General features: G+C 35.4%; 1 protein-coding gene and 1 non-coding gene across 5 annotated transcripts in view; one reads left to right on the top strand and one right to left on the bottom strand.

Moving 5' to 3' along the window:
• The window catches only part of EXOC6B (exocyst complex component 6B), a 661647-nt gene that overhangs the window by 552348 nt on the left and 89840 nt on the right, over window positions 1-19459 (bottom strand). For all 4 annotated transcript variants that reach the window (XM_054473677.2, XM_054473671.2, XM_063649356.1 and 1 more), the window contains exons 3-6: window positions 16158-16205; window positions 14247-14337; window positions 14100-14145; window positions 1206-1410 (exon numbers count right to left, since the gene is read on the bottom strand). In XM_054473677.2, the coding sequence (XP_054329652.1) occupies window positions 1206-1410; window positions 14100-14145; window positions 14247-14337; window positions 16158-16205 (390 nt within the window). The remainder of the gene's footprint in view (window positions 1-1205; window positions 1411-14099; window positions 14146-14246; window positions 14338-16157; window positions 16206-19459) is intronic.
• Window positions 4874-5066, top strand: LOC129031023 (U2 spliceosomal RNA). Its single transcript, XR_008500906.1, has one exon. It is a non-coding gene; the product is annotated as a U2 spliceosomal RNA (small nuclear RNA).

Genomic DNA, 19459 nt, shown 5'->3' with positions numbered 1-19459 from the left:
CACTCTCCTATATTTTAAAAGCTTAGGAAAAACTGAGCCAACCACAATAAAGACTTATCTTAGAAGATAGCTTCATTCCTGTATTCAAAATATGTACCCAGCAATGCTAAGGTATATTGTCACTGATTAATTTTGTTTCTTCATCACTATAAACAATGAAATCATATAATTATTTCTATCAGGTTTATCATCTAGTTTTAAATTCTGCACTTTGTGAAGTATAACACTGACAAAATTTAAAGGAAGAAAGGGGAAATATCTGCATTCCCTGAGGAAAGGGTAACTAGAGAATCTCTTTTGGAGGATCAAATAGATATTATAGATCAAATAGACATCTGAATAGATTATCAAGGCTAGTCGAGACCTAAAATATGATTTGAAATATAATCTATTCCCTCATTCCTCACAGAATGATAAAAACTACAAATGATCTATTCAAGAACACTATTGTTTACAGAACCAAAAATTACTTTCCATAAACAACTGACTCTTGTATTTGTTGCTGTAGGCTACATCATCAGGTATATTAAAAATTTTTAATAAAATCAATGTGACAAATTTCAAGTGAGCAAATGCCATTATAAAACATTACTGACCTTTCATTCATAATTTAAAAAAAGAAATTTAGATGTTCCCTGTGACTTTGGTGACTTAGGAATGAAAATTTTTTTAACAAATGTAAATACTGCTAACATATTTTTTAATATATAAGCTGTTAATAAATCCTTTTCTTTGATCATAATTCAAAGCATTTCCCAATAGGCCTTCTTTCACTGATACCTATTAATATCAGAAATATGCATATATAACATGCTATCTTGCTTATGTGGTAAATAATCAGCCAAAGACACATGCAGTACAATTTAGGTCATTAACTAGAAGGAGAACTTTAAAATATCTTGAGCTTCAAATTATATGCAAAGTCAAGGGAAGTATACAAACAATAGAAAAATTTCTTCATAACCTCAATGTAAACCATCACAACTGATCAATATTTACTCAACATCTACAGAGCAAATTGTCCATTGCTCTGTTAAAAAAAAAGAAAACATTTTTAATCATATGTTTCCATAAATATGAAGGACTTCCCTAAAATGATAAGAAACTTGGATAAGATAATGACTAGACACTTGGCAAAGAGAAACCTGTGTTTAATTCAATACTGATAAAGCCACTGGCCAACCTATCATAAACCCAAGACCTACTTGCTTCATGGCAGTCTCTCCAATTTTGTCTGAATGTTTGCGGATGCTCTCCAGAAAGTCTTTGAGATCGGACATAGAAACATCTTTTATTTCTTCTCGAAGCTTGGGGATGTTGTCCACCATCACCTTGCAGAATCGATAGTGGCTTACTTGAGGCAGGTAGGTATGCTCTAGATGTTCCAGAGTTTTCAGCGCAGGATAATGCCTACAAAAGGAATTGATCACCTTTAGCTCACTCAGTTTTCTTTAGGGTTAGGCAAAATGTCTAGCCTGAATTGGTTTTCACTGTGCATTAACACAAATCCAGCATGAAGTTTTAATGAGAACATCAGTGAAAAGAATCTCAAATTATTAAAAACTAATACATACTTTAAAAGACCAGGAAATTATAATCAAAAAAAGATTTTATCCAAAGAATGCATAAGATTTAAAATAGCTACCAATAAAATTAATGACATAAGAGAAATAAAAGGGGCCAGGCATGGTGGATCATGCTTGTAATCCCAGCACTTTGGGAGGCCAAGACAGGTGGATCACTTGAGGCCAGGAATTTGAGACTAGCCGGGTCAACACAGTAAAACCCCATCTCTACTAAAAATACAAAAATTAGCCAGGTGTGGTGGCGCAAGCCACCTCAGGAAGCTGAGGCACAAAAATCATTTGAACCCCGGAGGCGGAGGTTTCAGTTAGCCGAGATCACGCCAGTGCACTCCAGCCTAGAGGACGAAGTGAGACTCAGTCTTAAAAAAAGAGAAATAAAAGGAAATAAAGAATGATCATCTCAATGCCAAAAAAAATTCATCCTATAAAATGAAGTATCCAAGGCTAGACTTCCAACTATGGCACACAGAAAAGCTTGGCAAATCTTCTATCCAAAGAAAACAAATGTAAACTATCCAAAACAACTATTTCAGGGTTCTGGAAACTAAACAAAAGAGAACAACAAATCAAGAAGTGTTTATTCATAATAACTGCTCAACAGTGGGACTCTGTAGCTTTCTTGCTTGGGGCTACTTCCATCACCCTCCCCATCTAATTTCTCCACCCCTGGTCATTGGCCATGGCTAGTCATGAAAACCAGCAGCTTTCCTGAGATGAGGGGCTGACATAATTTGGAGAAGAGGGCAAAAAACTCATATTGAGAGGTGCTGTTAGTGAAAGTAGTGAACTCAGTAAAAATAAATAAATAAATAAGAAAAGTCTCCAGCTCTACTGGTCGAAAGTTACAATTTGGGTTGGGGCAAACAACAGACCAAAGGACTAACCAGAAATTTAACGGGGAAGTCATAAAAATAAAAGACCTACAGAAGGGCTTGATAAACTGCAAGTTGCTAGCTGGCTGAGAGGCTATGCATACCTGCAGGCGACACCTAAAAGGGTCTAAGCAATCCACTCATCCCTGGCTGACTAGGAGGCTGTAGACAGGCACATGGGAAACCTAAGAAGGTAGGTAAAAGTTTAAGCTGACTTTAAAACTGCTTTTAATGTAGTCCCTAACCCATATACAAACTCATTAGCAAAGACTGGAAACCTTACTCGCTCAAGTTTGTTTGAGCATAACCTCTAACCAATCATTAGCTGATGACTATTTAAAAATCAAAGTGAAATATGATACCTTGCCAGATAAACAAAGACAGAAAATTCCTTGCTAGCAGACCTGCCTTACAAGAAATACTAAAGGAAGCCCGAAAGGAAATGACAGCAGATGGTAACCTGAATTCACAGAAAGAAACGAAGAACATGGGAAATAGTAAATACATGCTAAATATGAAAGACAAATATTTTTTTTCTTTTCTTAACTTCTTTAAAAGATAAGACTTTTTAAAGCAATGATTATAACACTGTATCATTGGGTTTACAAAATATTTAAGTGTAATATATCTAACAATAACAGCACAAAAGAGTAGGAAAGAAATGGAGCTAATTGAAGCAAAACTACTACTATATATTATACCAAATTTATATCAGCAATGACCTCCAGTAGACTGTGATAAGATGCATATTATAATCCATAGAACAACCTCTAAAAACCAAAAATATATATCATTTGAAAATCAACAAAAGAATTCAAATAGTACACTAAAAATATGTAACACAAAAGAAAGCAGTAAAGGAGCAACAAAAACAACAAAAAAAGACATGAAAAATAGAAAACAAAGAACAAAATCCAACCATATCAATAATTACATTAAATGTGAATGGACTAAGCACTCCAATTGGAAGGCCAACATTGTCAGGACTTAAAAAGCATGATCCAACTACATATTGTCTACAAGAAACACACTTAGATTCAAAGATACAAATAGGTTGAAAGTAAAAGAGGAAAGAAGATATGCCATAAAAAAAGTAACCACAAGGCTGGGCACAGTGGCTCATACCTATAATGCCAACACTTTGGGAGGTCAAGGTGGGCAGATCACTTGAGCTCAGGAGTTTGAGATCTGCCTGGGCAACAAGGCAAAACCTCATCTCTACCAAAAAAATTAGCCAGGTGTGGTGGCATGCACCCGTAGTCCCAACTACTTGAGAAGCTGAGGTGGGAGGATCACTTAAACCTGGGTGGGCAGAGGTTGCAGTGAGCTGAGATCAGCCCACTGCATTCTAGCCTGGGTAACAGAGTGAGACCCGTCAAAAAATAAAAATAAAAAACAAAGGAACCACAAAAGAGCTGAAATGGCTATATTATTATGAGAAACAAAAGACTTTAAGCCAACAAATATTGCTAGTAACACAGAGGGACATTCCATAAAAATAAAAGGGATGGTATTTGTCTAATAGGAAAGCTTCTATAAGCATAGAAGGACAAATAAAATTAAGATTAATAAAGCTGAATAGGTAAAAATGAAATAAGTTATGCAAAGAAAACATAAGAATAAAGAGAAAAACTGGTAAAGTTTATTTGTAATGTGTACCTAAAAGATTAATAGGCCAGGCGTGGTGGCTCATGCCTGTAATTCCAGCACTTTGGGAGGCTGAGGCGGGCAGATCACTTGCGGTCAGGAGTTCAAGACAAGCCTAGGCAACATGGTGAAACCTCTTCTCTACTAAAAATACAAAAATTAGTCGGGCATGTTGGTGGGAGCCTATAATCCCAGCTACTCAAGAGGCTGAAGCAGGAGAATCGCTTGACCCTAGGAGACGGAGGGTGCAGTGAGCTGAGATCACACCACTGCACTCCAGCCTGGGTGATAGAGTAAGACGCCATCTCAAAGAAAAAAGATCAATAAACATGAGTTGTTTTTGTAAAAAAAAAAAAAAATGAACAAAGAAAATTCACAAAAGAACCAAAAAGGGCCAACATATGAAAAAAAAATGTTTAACTGATATGTGAAAAAATGCAAATCAAATTGCCAAATATTTCTTAAAAATAATTTGTAATACATCAGGGGTTTCAATAATGGAATTCACAGCCAGCTGACAAACAAGTTTTTATTAATGACACAAGTTTTCAATGAAGAATTTTAGCAAAACAACTATTTTAAGCAATTGCATTTCCAAACAAAAAAAGATGCACAGCAATATGTATAAGCCTCTTGAATTATAGAATTATTTATATTAGCAAATAAAAAAACTAACCTAGATGTCTAATAAGAAGTAGTAAAAGGCTAATAAAATAGCAAAATGTTTCCAATATTGTTGAATGAAAATCATTTCAAAAAATAGATCTAATTGCCTCTTGGCCTTTTGGCTAAGATCAAATTTAATATCTGATTTATCAGTTTAATATCTGACACATCCTCTTATCAGAGGACAATATTTATTAAATGGATTTTTGCAGCAGGGAGATAAAATGGGAACTTATTTAGTCCACTCCATGCATCAACCTGGCATTGCAGTACCTCCAGGAATGGTGCTCCAATTGGAAAAAAAAAAAAAAAATAGATCTTACAAGTATAATCACAATATTCTTCAAAATTATAAATACTTATATAAATTATGAACATGTATGCATATATGAGATATATATCACTGGAAACACACACACACACACACACACACAAAAGTAGAGAGCAAAATGAGAAAAATAAATACAAAAATATTAGCCATGATATTTTTCCTTTGGATGGCAATATTACGAGCTAATTTCCTTTGGATGGCAATATTACAAGATAATTTTCTCCTTCATACTTTTAATTTCCTAATTTCCATGTTTCCCATGATATATTTGGTATAGGAAAAATTCAGTTCCATCCTTAAAAAGAAAAAAGACTTATAGCTCTATTTTAGACTTTAAGAATGATTTTCACAGCAGATACTTAAACTCTTCTTGCTCCAATGAATTTAGTACCACAAATGCTAAAGACTAGAGACTGGTTTTACTTGGTTTTTTGGTTTTGTTTTGTTTTGTTTTAATGTTTTCCCTCATGTGTTCCAAAAATTAAAGTCTTTGTTTAAGTAAATGGAGGGAAGAAAGTTTTATTCCCCCTAAATTTAGAAATAAAAGTACAAATATAGGTAAATCTGAAATCATTGCTCTTATTAAAATTTTACAGGCTCAAAAACAATACAATTCACATGGTTTAGTGTAAACAGAATGGTGTTTATACTACAATTAGGTATGAAGAGCTATGTGCAATAAAATGCAATTCCTCTAGAGAGAAACTTTAGAACAGATATAAAGCCAGAAATTAAGCCAAAAAGATAAACACACTTTGGGGTTTAGTTATATTTTGGAACATTGTTTATAGAATGAGGAAAATTCAACAATGTTGTCTGCAGACGCAAGGCACATTCACTGATGAGACACATGGCTCATGCTGAAAACATCTGGTCTGTCAAATAGCTCCACATTTTTCAAGGCTAATTAGTACAAAACCCAGTGATTTCTGGCAACAAAGAATGTCACCCTATTTTCCCATTGTCCCTTCCCAGTATAGTCACATTTTAACTATAACATATCAGTAATATTCAAATGTCTAGTCTATTTCAATATCCATGACAGGTTAAAGAATGATAGCCAACTAATACCTGTATAGCAGGCACCAAAAGAAAAAAATTATGTCCAGTGACCACGGAAATCCAAAATTAGATTTTGACGTACTTTTGACAATCTCCAAACATTATTAAAACTGAATCAAAAGGCAAATTCCTAAGTTTCACTTGTATGTGTGGTCACTCTCTCCCCTCTTCTCACGCAGGCTCCTTAACAGAGATACAATCAGAACTAAAGTAAAGAAAATAAAAGCAGAGAATAAAAGGGAGGAAGGCAGGGAAAGAGCTTCTAAATAATCCTACAAACTGAGTAACCATGATCAGAATAACAGACATGGTTGAATGCTAAAGCAAGAAGAAGAATATTGATTCCAAGCAAATTAAATTTTGGTACTTTCTTGCCATACCATGGAATTCTTTCACAGGATGGTTTCTAAAATTCTAGGAAGTGATCCTTGAAAGCAAATTGCAACTATCTATAAGAAATTTTTTAAAATTCAGAGTATGATAAAATATGAAATAAAAACTTTCATCACAGAAAAATATTAGTGTCATTCCTAATCAAAGAGCATCATTAACAAATACATAATTTCTTCTGTGCACGAGAGATAGAAAGACGTTCAGATGCCTTTCCCCAGGGAGCACAAAATGCAGTAGAAAAATCAGTATTTATAGCTTAAAAAAAAAAAAAAACAGACTTCCAGCTACGAAAGCCTAACAAGGAACAGACATGATCTCTCACTTTATAAACAAGTAGAATATTGGCAAAAATATATGAAACAGCCATTTTCAGACACTGGACATCAGGCAACGTAGAACTGCTATCTCTGTAAAAAGGGAAACAAACAAGGTGAGTTTAATAATTACCAGGATTATCTACCTAAAGTTGACTTCTAGGTCATGGGCACAGCCAGAAAAAATCAAAACAGAGCTCAGCAGCCTTGCTGACTTAAAGAATCAGTGATAGTAGCTCAGGAAAGTTGATGCAGCTTGAAGTTGTGTGGCAGAGTTCCCCCAAAAAAGAGCAATGCAGAAAAAGAACTGCAGAAATTTACACAGGGGTTCCCTTGAGTCTGCTAAGTACTAGGACAGGCATAGAGAAAGTGAAATTCCACATGGATAGGTAAAAAGAAGGAAGGAAGGGAGAGGATGGGAGACCAGCCAGGGGAAGGTAAGATGAACACTTCAACAATCTCAGACAAGGCAGATAAACATTCAAACTCTGAACAGTCAAAGTGAAGAGTGGTTGGGGACTCCTGAGCTATTCAGAGTGGATTATAGAGGGATCAAGTCTTACTTAGTAAAGCTGAACTCCCCTGGAATAAAGGTGGGCCTTTAAGCAGAGCTTAAAAATTGGGTTTGAAGGTAACAAACTGATCTGCAATCAACTGACCATTTGCTGAAACAAAGCCCAACACTCTCTAAAGGAAAAAAAAAGCACCCCAAAATCCAGAGACTCATCAACGTAATGTTCATTAATCAATCAAAACTTTCTAGACATGAAAAGAAGCAAAGAACTGACCTACAACCAGGAAAAACAAAATCAGTCTGCAGAAAGATCTAAAAAAAATACCAGAAGTGGCAGAATTCGCAAAGGAGTACATAAAAACAGCAATTAGAACAATGTACATGTATGTAAAGAAAAACAAATAATAAAAGAAATAAAACATAAAAAGCTAAACGTAACTTCTATACATGAAAAATATATTATCTGCAATGAAAATGTCACTGAAAGGGACTAAAACATTACACAATGCAAATGAGAGAGATCAATGTGCTTGAATACAGCCATAAAATCTATCTCAAATAAAGCACAGAGAGGACTGAGGGGGTGGGGAGAAAAGATCTTCAAGTCACCTGTGGGGTTAATCAAGCTGTCCAACATAAATATTAATATAACTGAAGTCCCAAAATGGTGATGGGAAAAGGACAAAAAAAGAGTTTGGAGAAATAATGTCAACATTTTCCAGATTTTATGAATATTGTAAACCCACAGATCCAAGAAGCTAAACAAACCACAAGCAGGATAAATACACACATGTGTGCACATATTTACACCAAAGTGCACAAAATCAAACTGCCTGAAAACAAATGATAAAGACAAAAGTTTTAAAGCAGCTAGAGAAAAGACACATTACTTACAGGGAGACAAAGGTAAGGCTACTTATACATCTCTCAGAAACTGCAGAAGCCAGAAGACAATGAAATCATGTCTTATGAACTAATGAAACTATAAACCTCAAATTCTATATACATCAAGGATTTTTTTTTAATGAAGGCAAACAATGAGATACTATTTCACACCCACCAGGATGGCTACATTAAAGCCAAATAATAAGGGTTGTTTTTTTTTTTGAAACAGACTCTCTGTCGCCCAGGCTGGAGTGCAGGGCGCCATCTCGGCTCACTGCAACCTCCGCCTCCCTGGTTCAAGCAATCCTTATGCCTTAGCCCCTCCAAAGAGCTGGGATTACAGACACACACCACCACACCTGCCTCATTTTTGTATCTTTAGTAGGGATGGGGTTTTGCCATGTTAGCCAGGCTGGTCTCAAACTCCTGGGCTCAAGCAATCCGCCCACCTCGGCCTCCCAAAGTGCTGGGATTACAGGCGTAAGCCACCACACCTGGCCTGGGTAGACAATAGTAGGTATTGACTAGGCTATGCAGAAATTGGAAACATCTATGCTGCTGTTGGGAAGATAAAAAGGTGCAGGTACTTTGGAAAAGAATCTAACAGTTCCTCAAAATGGTAAAACATACAGAGAGACAAAGTGCACCAAATGTTTACCATGTGACCCAGAAATTCTACTGCTAAGTATATTCGCAAGAAAACTGAAAGCATATGCTCACACAAAAGCTTGTAAATGAACATTTGTAGCAGCATTATTCATAATAGTTAAAAAGTGATAATAACTTAAATGTCCATCAACTGATGAAAAGGTAACTAAAAGCAGTATATCTATACAATGAGAGAGTATTCAGCCATAAAAAGGAATGAAACAGTGATACATGCTACAACACGAATGAACCTTGAAAACCTTCCATTATGCTAAGTGGAAAAAGTCAGACACAAAAGGCTGCATATTGTATGATTCCATTTATATGAGATGTTCAGAATAGACAAATCTATGGAGACAGAAAGTAGATTAGTGGTTGCCAGGGCAGCGAGGAAAGAGAAATGGGTACAAGGAATGGGTACCCTTTTTGGGGTAATGAAAATGTCCTAGAATCAGCTAGTGATGATGATGTTACAACCACGTGAATATACTAAAATCTATTCAACTGTACACTTAAAAATGATGAATGTTACGATATATGAATTGTAATTCAATTTAAAAACTGAAGGTGAAATAAATACTTTTTTCAGAAATACTGTATTTCTGAGAGAATTCATAGCCAGCAGACTGATCCAACAAGAAATATTAAAGGATGTCATTTAACCAAAAGGGAAAAATAATACCAGATACAAACTTGGATCTACATTTAAAATAATGTGGATAAATATGTGACAGTTTTTCTCTTTAATTTTTAAATTTCTTTAAAAGTTACAGCAAAAATGAACATGTGTGTCACTACACTATATTGTTGTCATAGGTCTTATGACACAATAACATAACAATAATATGACAACAATGACATAAGGGAGGATAAAATGGAAGAATATCATTATAAGAATCTTGCATTGTGTGTGATTTGGTGTAATATTTAAAGACTCATTGTAAGTTATACATTGAAAAGATAGAAGGAACCAGGAAAAAAATAACGGTCAGCCCTTCATATTTGCAGGTTCCAGATCTATGAATTCAATCAACTATATGGATCAAAAATATTTTTTAAAAAACACAAATAAAACCAAACAGTGTAACAACTACTTACATAGCATTTACATTATATTAGGTATTCCAAGCAATCTAGAGATGACTGAAAGTTTTAGGAGGATGTGTATAGGTTGTATGCAAATACCATGCCATTTTTTTGTAAGGGACTTAAGCGTCTACACCTAGTCCCCTATCCCAGGGGTTCTGTAACCAATACACTGAGGATACCAAGGAAAAATTGTAAAACAAAGAGGTATAAATAATAGGGCATTACTAAATATAAAACAACAACCTGAAATATAGAAATTGATTTTTTAAACAGACAAGAATACAGAGAAGGAACAAAGAACAGGTAGGATAAATGGAAAATACATTAGAAGATGGTAGATTTAAACCCGTATGTTGATAATTGTATGAAATGTAAAAGATCTAAATAGTCTAATTTAAAAACAGAGATGGTCAGATGAGAGATTTTTAAAGAAAGTAAGATCATTCTACAGAATAACTGTCCTGTAATCTTCAAAAGTAATAAAGTCATGAAAGGCAAGGAAAGGCTGAAGACAGTTCCAGACTGAAAAAGACTAAAGAGACATGACAACTAAAAGCAACATGTGATTTGAACTGGATTCTTTTGCTAGAAAGAACATGATTGAGACAACTGGCAAAACTTGAATTGGGTATACCGATTAGGTGCTAGAAATATTTCAAAGCTAATGTCCATTCTCTATTGCACTGTGGTTGCATAGAAGAATGTCTTTATCTGTAGGAACCACACTAAAGTAATTGGGGATGACGGTGTGTCATGTTAGCAACTTACTTTCAACTGGTTCAAGAAAAAGACACTGTTATTTATACTGAACTTAAGAAGGTCTAAAACTAAAATTTTTTGAAACCCACAAAATAAATTTGATTATACCAAAACTTAAAACTTCTATGCAACAAAAACTACTAATTATGTAATGTTAATAGGTAAGCCATGCATTGGAAGACAATATATAACAGGAAAAGGCATCCAAAGTATATAATTCCTATAAATGAAAAAGAAAACAATAAACAACTTAAAAGTGGGCAGGAAGCAGATGAGAGAAAACCCACATGCCTAAAACCTAAATTCACTAATAATCTAATAAAAATAAAATAAAAATCACAATAGTGATCTATCATTTCACAATCATGAGACTGGCAAAAACCAGAAAGTTTGACAATATAGATGTTACCAAGAGGTAGAGTAACAGGACCTCCCACAAAATAACAATGGTAGGATAAATGGGAAATCACCATAGAGAACAACGATAAGATCAAAGACATGTAAACTCTTTCTTTGATCCAGCTGATCTCCTTCTAGGTATAGACCCTAGACCAACAGAATTGGCATCACCTGGGAGCGTGGCAGAAAATGCAGAATCTCAGAAGTGATCCCAGCCAGACCTATTCAATCAGAATCTGTATTTAACTAATCCCTATAATATCATTTCCATGCATAGCAACATCTAAAGAACAACACTCTCAAGAAATTTTAAATGTGAGTCCAAGGAGACAAGAACAAGGATATTTATTGTATCACTGTCTGTCATAACTACTGGAAACATACCAAATGTCCCTAATAGTATCAGTAAGGATAGTTATCTTGTAGCAATAACCACTCCCAAAATCTTGGTGACTTAAAATAAAGATTTAAAACTTACTCATGTTATACATTCATAATGGGTTGGCAGGTAGGCTATGCTCCCTGAAGTTACTCAGGGACTCAACCAGCATCTTGGAGTTGCCATTTTTCAAAAACAAGGGAAAATAAGAGAACTCTGGAGCGAAATTAAATGCTAAGCCCAAAAGTGATACATATCACTTCTGCTCACATCTTATCAGCCAGAAAAAGTCACATGGAACTGGGAACCCAGGAAATATACACAGGGAACCCAGGAAATATAATACTACCTTGCACCAAAGGAAGCAGCTAGAAATATTGGTGAACAGCACTTATGATAATCACTGGAACTGGCAGGGGAAATGTGAATTATTCATATAATAGACTACCATGGAGTGATTAAAACGAGCAAACTGTATCTATACACAAAGAAAATAAGCTGCCTACTAGTATGCAAGCCCCAGAGGTAGACATTTTTATCTATTTTATTCACAGCTGTATCCCCAGCACCAAGAGTAATGCCTAGCGCATAGTAGGTACTCGATTCATCTTTGTTGAGTGAATACACAGATCTCAAAATAAGGACTGAGAATCATCTACATAAACTTTTTTAAACACAAAACAAAACAATATATGATTTATAAATATTAAAAGCACAGAATAGAAGAACATTCAATAAATTTATGATACTGGTTTCCTCAGGAGAGTAAGGAAAGGAATAGGACTGAAGAAGGGAACATAAACTTTATCTGTAATTTTTTAAAGTATATATATATATATATACCTCTTTCTGTCCATATATATGTTTTATATATATACTATATATTTTTTTGTTTACACATATATGAATCAAAACTGGAAAACTGTTAATATCTGTTAATTCTGAGAAGTTGGTACACAGGTGATTTTTTTTTTTTTTTTTTTTTTTGAGACAGACTCACTCTGTCACCCAGGCTGGAGCTCAGTGGTGCAATCTTGGCTCATCGCAACCTCTGCCTCCCAAATTCGAGGTATCATGTGAGCCAATTCTCATGCGTTGGCCTCCCAAGTACCTGGGATTACAGGTGTGTACCACCATGCCCAGCTCCTTTTTTTGTTTTTTAGTAGAGATGGGGTTTCTCCATGTTGGCCAGGCAGGTCTTGAACTTCTGGCCTCGAGTGATCCACCCGCCTCAGCCTCCCAAAGTGCTGGGATTACAGGTGTGAGCCACTGAACCTGGCTCACAGGTGACTTTAAATTCTCTATAATTTTAGAACTTTACTAAAAGGATATTAGGGAACTAATACTACTTTCATATCTCAGACAGAGCTTCTCATAGTATTCTATCCACGTTCTCTTATCAGAGCATGTCCTACTATTTTAATGTCTAATGATTCAGCTTCAAAATTCTTGAGAATTTTGAATTTTTATCCATAATATTTATATTCTTATCTCAATATTAAATATATTTTAATTGTATAATTTTTCCCTCAAAACCTAGGTAAAATTAACATTCCAGGAAGATATGCTTTGCTTATTCTATAGCTTCATATATCCCCATCATACTACAGGGCATCTCAAGGCAGAGAGGTTGGAGATGCTTATTCTAGTTTGGGGAGCAGAACTATAGACTCACTGTAGATTTTCCTTTAGAAGAAAACAACATACAGAAGAGAAATCCTCTGAATTTAACCTCACCCTTCCCCTTTATGATAGTTAATTTTATGTGGCAACTTGGCTGACCATAGGAGCCAGATATTTGGTCAAACATTATTCTAGATGTTTCTGTGATGGTATTTTTTAGATGACATTAACATTTAAGTCAGTAGACTATGAGTAAAGATGATTACCCTCCATAATGTGAGTAGGCCTCATTCCACCACAGGTGAAAACCTTAATAGGAAAAAGGCTGACTGTGCCCAAGGAAGAGGGAATTCTACAGAAGAGTCCCTTTGGACTCAAGCTATTATCTTAACTCTTCACTGGACTCTAGCTTGCCAGACTACACTGCAGCTTTTGCTATACTTGCTATACACCACAATCATGTGAGCCAATTCCTTAAAATAAATACTTCCCTCTCCAGTAGGTAAACAGCCAGAGATACACATACACACACACACACACACACACGCTATTGGTTCTGTTTTTAAGAACCCCAGTTAATGTACTCTTGCACCAAAACCAGTACTATTTTTTTCTACGACACTATTAAATGAATCAAAATATATCTCAAACCAACTATCACTAAAATAGGTATATGCTTTTCCCTAAAAGACTGGATCTTTTAAAAATCTAACTGTTAAGTATTATTTATTAAACATAATACATGACAGAACACATTAGCATACCACTAATATGTATAAATAAATCTAGAATGAATCAATAAATATACAAAAGGTTAAGAAGATGCTAGAAACTTAATTTTGAAAAGTTATGCTAAATATGGACCTATAAGTATTCTAAATAACAGAAATTTTAGATAGTAAAAACTGTTCGATTAAAAAAAAAAATCTTACCGTTTAGTTTTCATCTGGTCCCTCAGTTTGCTGTACATCTCTAGCACTTAAAAGAAAGAAAAGAATACACAAACATGATTTAGAGAAAGCCTAAATAAAGCAAAAAAAAATTACACCAAGAATCCTTCTCCATTTCCAGTTCCTCACCTGGAAGACACAGCATTAATTTATCAACAGTGGCAGAAATATTTCTCTGTTGTAGTCGACACTGCTTCAGCTCTTCCATTGCTATTACCAGCTTGGCAAGAGGGAAAAAGACTGAATTATGCCAATGGCTGTAAATAAAAAGCTTTCAGTCACATTTTTCCACACTGTGTTCAATTCATCAGAAAATCCCAGACAGTTTCATAGTAAGACCTGCCAAGTGAACTAAGGAACTGCCTTTCCTCACCAGTAAAACATTCCTGCACAGTTTCCCGCTTTCTCCCCAAGATACATACAATACTAGGAAGGGCTAGGTAAAATGAAGTCCTAAAATACAAGGGTTATCCAGGAGAAAAAAACTATCTTCAACTAAATCTCTATTTCAACAAATAAACCCACATACTTAAAAGATGTGGCTTTTCTAAAAGTTACAGTTTGTTGAAAAGTAGCTCACTTTTATTCCCCTAGCCCGTTTTAAGGGCTTCTATCAGAAGTCATACCATAACATAACTAGAAGAAATTGTACTCCACAGAATTTAGAATGTGAGACAAACTTCTTTAAAAAGTAATAATCTACACATCTACTTGCAGCATTCATCCTATACCCATACCTAAAAATGTTGTTATCTGCTTAGATACCATGCAGAAAAGAACAAGAGAATAGTCCTAAGTCACTGATAAAACAATCAAAAGCTAATCTTAAAGGTTATTAAAATTAAACATCAAAAAAGTATTAGGTGATAAGAAAGAAGCATGATAACAGAGAACAGTCATGTACTACAAGTCAGAAAACCTGGGTTTTAGTCCCAGCCTTGCCAATAACTATGTAAAATACAGCAAATCATTTGTTTTAGTTTCCTCATCAATAAAACAGTGATAATACCTGTCCTGATTTTGTCGGCCATGAGGATCAAATGAGCAAATAGATATAAAAAATATTGTAAACTGTGATGGTTTAAATGGTAAATATGTCAATTAATAGAATCAATGATTTTTTTTTACGGTGGGGGGATAGAGATGGGGTCTCCCTTTGTCACCCAGGCTGAAAGTGCAGTGGTGCAATCATGCCTCAATGCAACCTCGAACTCCTGGGCTTAAGAGATCCTCCCACCTCAGTCTCCCAAGTAGCTGGGACTACAGGTATGCACCTCCATGCCTGGTTATGGTTGTTTTTTTGTTTTTGGGGGCAGGTAGAGACGGGGTCTCACTATGTTGCCCAAGCTGGTCTCAAACCCTGGCCTCAAGTGATCCTCCCACCTCATCCTCCCAAAGCACTGGGATTAGAGCATATAATCTCAGCCACTGTGCCTGGTTGATTAATCTTTTAAATAAATATTTGCTGAGCATCCACATTGTGCCAGTCACTATTTAGGTAGATGGAGGGGATACAGCAATGAATAAAGCAAGCAAAAATTCCTAATCTAATGGAGTTTAATTTCCAATGGAGAACGACAGACAAAAAAAAATAAGTAAAAATATGTTAAATATAATATCAGAGCATGACAGGCACAATGAAGAAAAAGTGGGAAAGGATCAAAAGAATGCACGGGTGAGAGTGAGACTACAATTTCAAATAAGGTGGTTAGGAAAGACCTCATTAAGAAGGCAACATTTGAGCAAAGATTTGAAGAAGGTGAATATTGAGGAAATAACATTCCAGGCAGAGGAACAGCATTACTGTATTATGACAAGTCAATTATTTAAAAGCACAACTAAGAAGGCTGTATCCTCTCTCTTTAGACTTCCCAGTGACTATGTTCATTTAATTCAGATAAACATTAGGAAAAGCAACAATAATGTCCAAGTACTTCCAACATACTACTTACAGTCTTAACCACTAAATGAATAACATAGTCATTAAAAGAGAGTGGCATGAAACAGAAAAGATTTCTTCAAAAGGTAAACTGGTCTTACTTCCTTTCCCTCATGTTGTAGTTTTCTATTAGTATCCGTCACTTGATTCTGTGGAGAGAAGACAATTTAAACTCATAAAAAACAAACATTTAGACAATAGTTGAAAAAGATCTAAACTTAATATGAAAAGATTAGGAATAGGTAGTTAAATATTTTCAGTATTCCACTACATATTGGTCCAGTGGCATTCTCTCGGGTTTAAATTATGTCAACTTTTCTACTGGATGTTTGCATGACCTTTTGAAAAGAAAAATTTGCAAACAAATATGGTGAGTTTAGAACAGTTCTAAACTAACATACTATAATAACTAAAGATCACACTTTAACTTTGGGGAGACAAGAGTAAAAAGGGGAGAGAAAAATAAAATAGAAAGTACAAATTTTATACAGATATTCCTCATTTCACCAATGTATTCCTAGAAAAGTTGGGTATACACTGAACTTTTCAACTCAAGTCAAAGTTTCCCTGTTTGCTTATTATCTTATTTTTAGAAAATGCTTTACCTTCATTCTTTTTGGATCATTAATTCTTAACAGCTCCTAACACTTCCATACTTCCATTTTTCCAACATAATCTCTCCATCACATAGTCAAAAATTTGTGAATAAGCCCTTAAATGATCCAGAGTTCACTATTTAAAGGAAATGGCAGCTACTTTTTTTGATATTCACTCTTGACATTTCAATGATGGAAAAAATTAATTATATAGAATAGTAATTTCCTCATCATCTGTGATATCAAAACATAAGCAATACTAACTTCTAAAATGTTGTTTAATAAACGCTTTCTAGCCTTCCACCAGTAATTGCTACTCCTTATACTTTGAGTGCATCCCCTAACCTAGCATTTCCTATTATGTCCCTTAGGACATCAAGAAGTGTTAGTTAGCAGGTACTCTGCACATGCACACAGCCATGAACATGCGAGCACACATGTACACTGTAAATGCCCAAGAAAGGGATATCATATAGGATGTTTTCCAAATTTATCTAACATAATACCCTTTAACTGAAGATCTTCTCAAGGAGCTAGTTTTTTAAATGAACACACTTTTGAAATCACTGCTCTGAATGATACACTATACCTGGACTATCATTCAAAGCAGATTACCATATGCACCTCCATCCAAAGCCAAAATGAAATCTGAACTCCTCCAGGAAGCCTCTTTAAAGTACCAGAAAGGGAGGCAAGAAACCAGCAAATTCCCTCTTTATTATTTAATTAATGGCACCACATGTGAAACACTTTGTGGTTTTATTGCGCTGAGCTCAATGCAAATTAAGAGTGATAAAGCCGTCCAAAATGCACATCTAAGACAATGTTAATGGAAGCATTGTCTAAAAGGGGGTCAGCAATCTGTTTCCATAAAGGGCTAGATGGTAAATATTTTAGGCTTTGCAAGCCATACAATCTCTGTTGTAACTATTCAACTCTACCTCTGTAGCAGGAATGCAGCCATAAAGAAAATAAAGGTAAATGAAAGGTCATGGCTCTGTTCCGATAAAACTTTATTTATACAAACAGGAGGCAAGCTGGATTTGGCCTAAGAGACAGAGTTTGCTAACCCCTGGTGTAGAATAAACGTGATGGTAAGGTAGTAGTAATACCACACTATGAAATTTACAATTGGATGCCACATTTTAAGAAGGGCTTTACAAGATGAAGCATGGTTAGAGGTGAACACATTTGCAGAGGGAGTCAAAGCTATACCACAGGAAAAACAGATGAAGCCATTTTTAGCCAAGAAAGGGGAAAAATATTCACTTGGAGACACTATACCCCATACCTGGACCCTATATACTATAAACCATACTTAAACAATGGCTGCCCTTCAACTATCTGAAGAGCTATCAGAAGTAAAGTGGCTCCCTAAAAATAGAGCTTATTACTCAAACCAATGTTTGTTACTAGAAAACAGTATTCAGCTCAATATAAGAAAAAGTGTTCAAGCAATGTGAATAAAAATCATACGGGCTTCCTTGGGTGATAATGCTATCCCCATTACAGTAGTTATTCAACAATAAATTAGATATTTTTTATCCTAAACTGGAGGTCTCCTAAAATACAACCCTCCATAATACTCCTACATTCAGCAACATTATCTACTAGAGTAGCCTTGTTTGCCTTATGAAGGCAACATTTCTCACTTTTTTTCACCTTAAACTCACTGTAAAAAATACATTTTCCATTGCAACTCAGTACACAAGTATAGGGAACACACACACAATTTTCAAGAAACAATGTTTATCCTTAGTACATGTAATGCACTCTCTTGTTTTCTATTCAATTCGATTATATTTAATTTCAGTTTTTGTCAAAAATACTGATCAAGGCACACTAAATTAATTTCATGCAAACCATGGACCTAAAACATATCCCTAGGAACCTAATGAATGATTCCAGTAAGAAAGATAATAACTGTGGGCTGGGTGCAGTGGCTCACACCTGTAATCCTAGCACTTTGGGAGGCCTTGTCAGGTGGATCAACCTGAGGTCAGGAGTTTGAGACCAGCCTGGCCAACATGGTGAAACCCAGTCTCTACTAAAAATACAAAAATTAGCTGGGCATGGTAGTGCATGCCTATAATCCCAGCTACTTGGGAGGCTGAGGCAGGAAAATCACTTGAACCCGGTGGGGGGACACGGGTTGCAGGGGTGGAGGTTGCAGTGAGCCAAGATCATGCCACTTCACTCTAGCCTGGGCAAAAGAGCGAAACTCTGTCTCAAAAAAATAAATAAAGATAATAACTGTGTCAATACCATTCAATAACTATTTCAATGCGTAACAATAAAAAAAGGCCAGGAGCAGTGGCTCACGCCTATAATCCCAGCATTCTGGGAGGCTGAGGCAGCAGATCATTTGAGGCCAGGAGTTCGAGACCAGCCTGGCCAACATGGTGAAACCCCATCTCTACAAAAATACAAAAATTAGCTGGGTGTGGTGGCATGCACCTGTAGTCCCAGCTACTTAGGAGGCTGAGCAGGAGAACCACTTGAACTTGGGAGGCAAAGGTTGCAGTGAGCCGAGATCATGCCACTGCACTCCAGACTGGGTTGACAGAGCAACACCTGTCTCAAAAAACTAAAAAAAAATAAAAAAAAAAAAGAAACTATACCAGCTGTCTAGGATGCTACTTCATTTATTTCAAAGAAGATAAGTGTGTGTATGTATACACTGAGAATCAAAAGAAATAATGGGCATCTTAGATTACAATTTCTTTTCACTGGTATGTTGAAATAGGATTGACAGTTGTTAATACTTTTTACATTGTCTAAACTATTTTCTAGAGTTCAGGAAACTT

Source organism: Pongo pygmaeus, chromosome 12 (assembly GCF_028885625.2).
Source record: "Pongo pygmaeus isolate AG05252 chromosome 12, NHGRI_mPonPyg2-v2.0_pri, whole genome shotgun sequence".
Lineage (NCBI taxonomy): Eukaryota > Metazoa > Chordata > Mammalia > Primates > Hominidae > Pongo > Pongo pygmaeus.
This window is presented reverse-complemented; position numbering and strand designations above follow the sequence as displayed.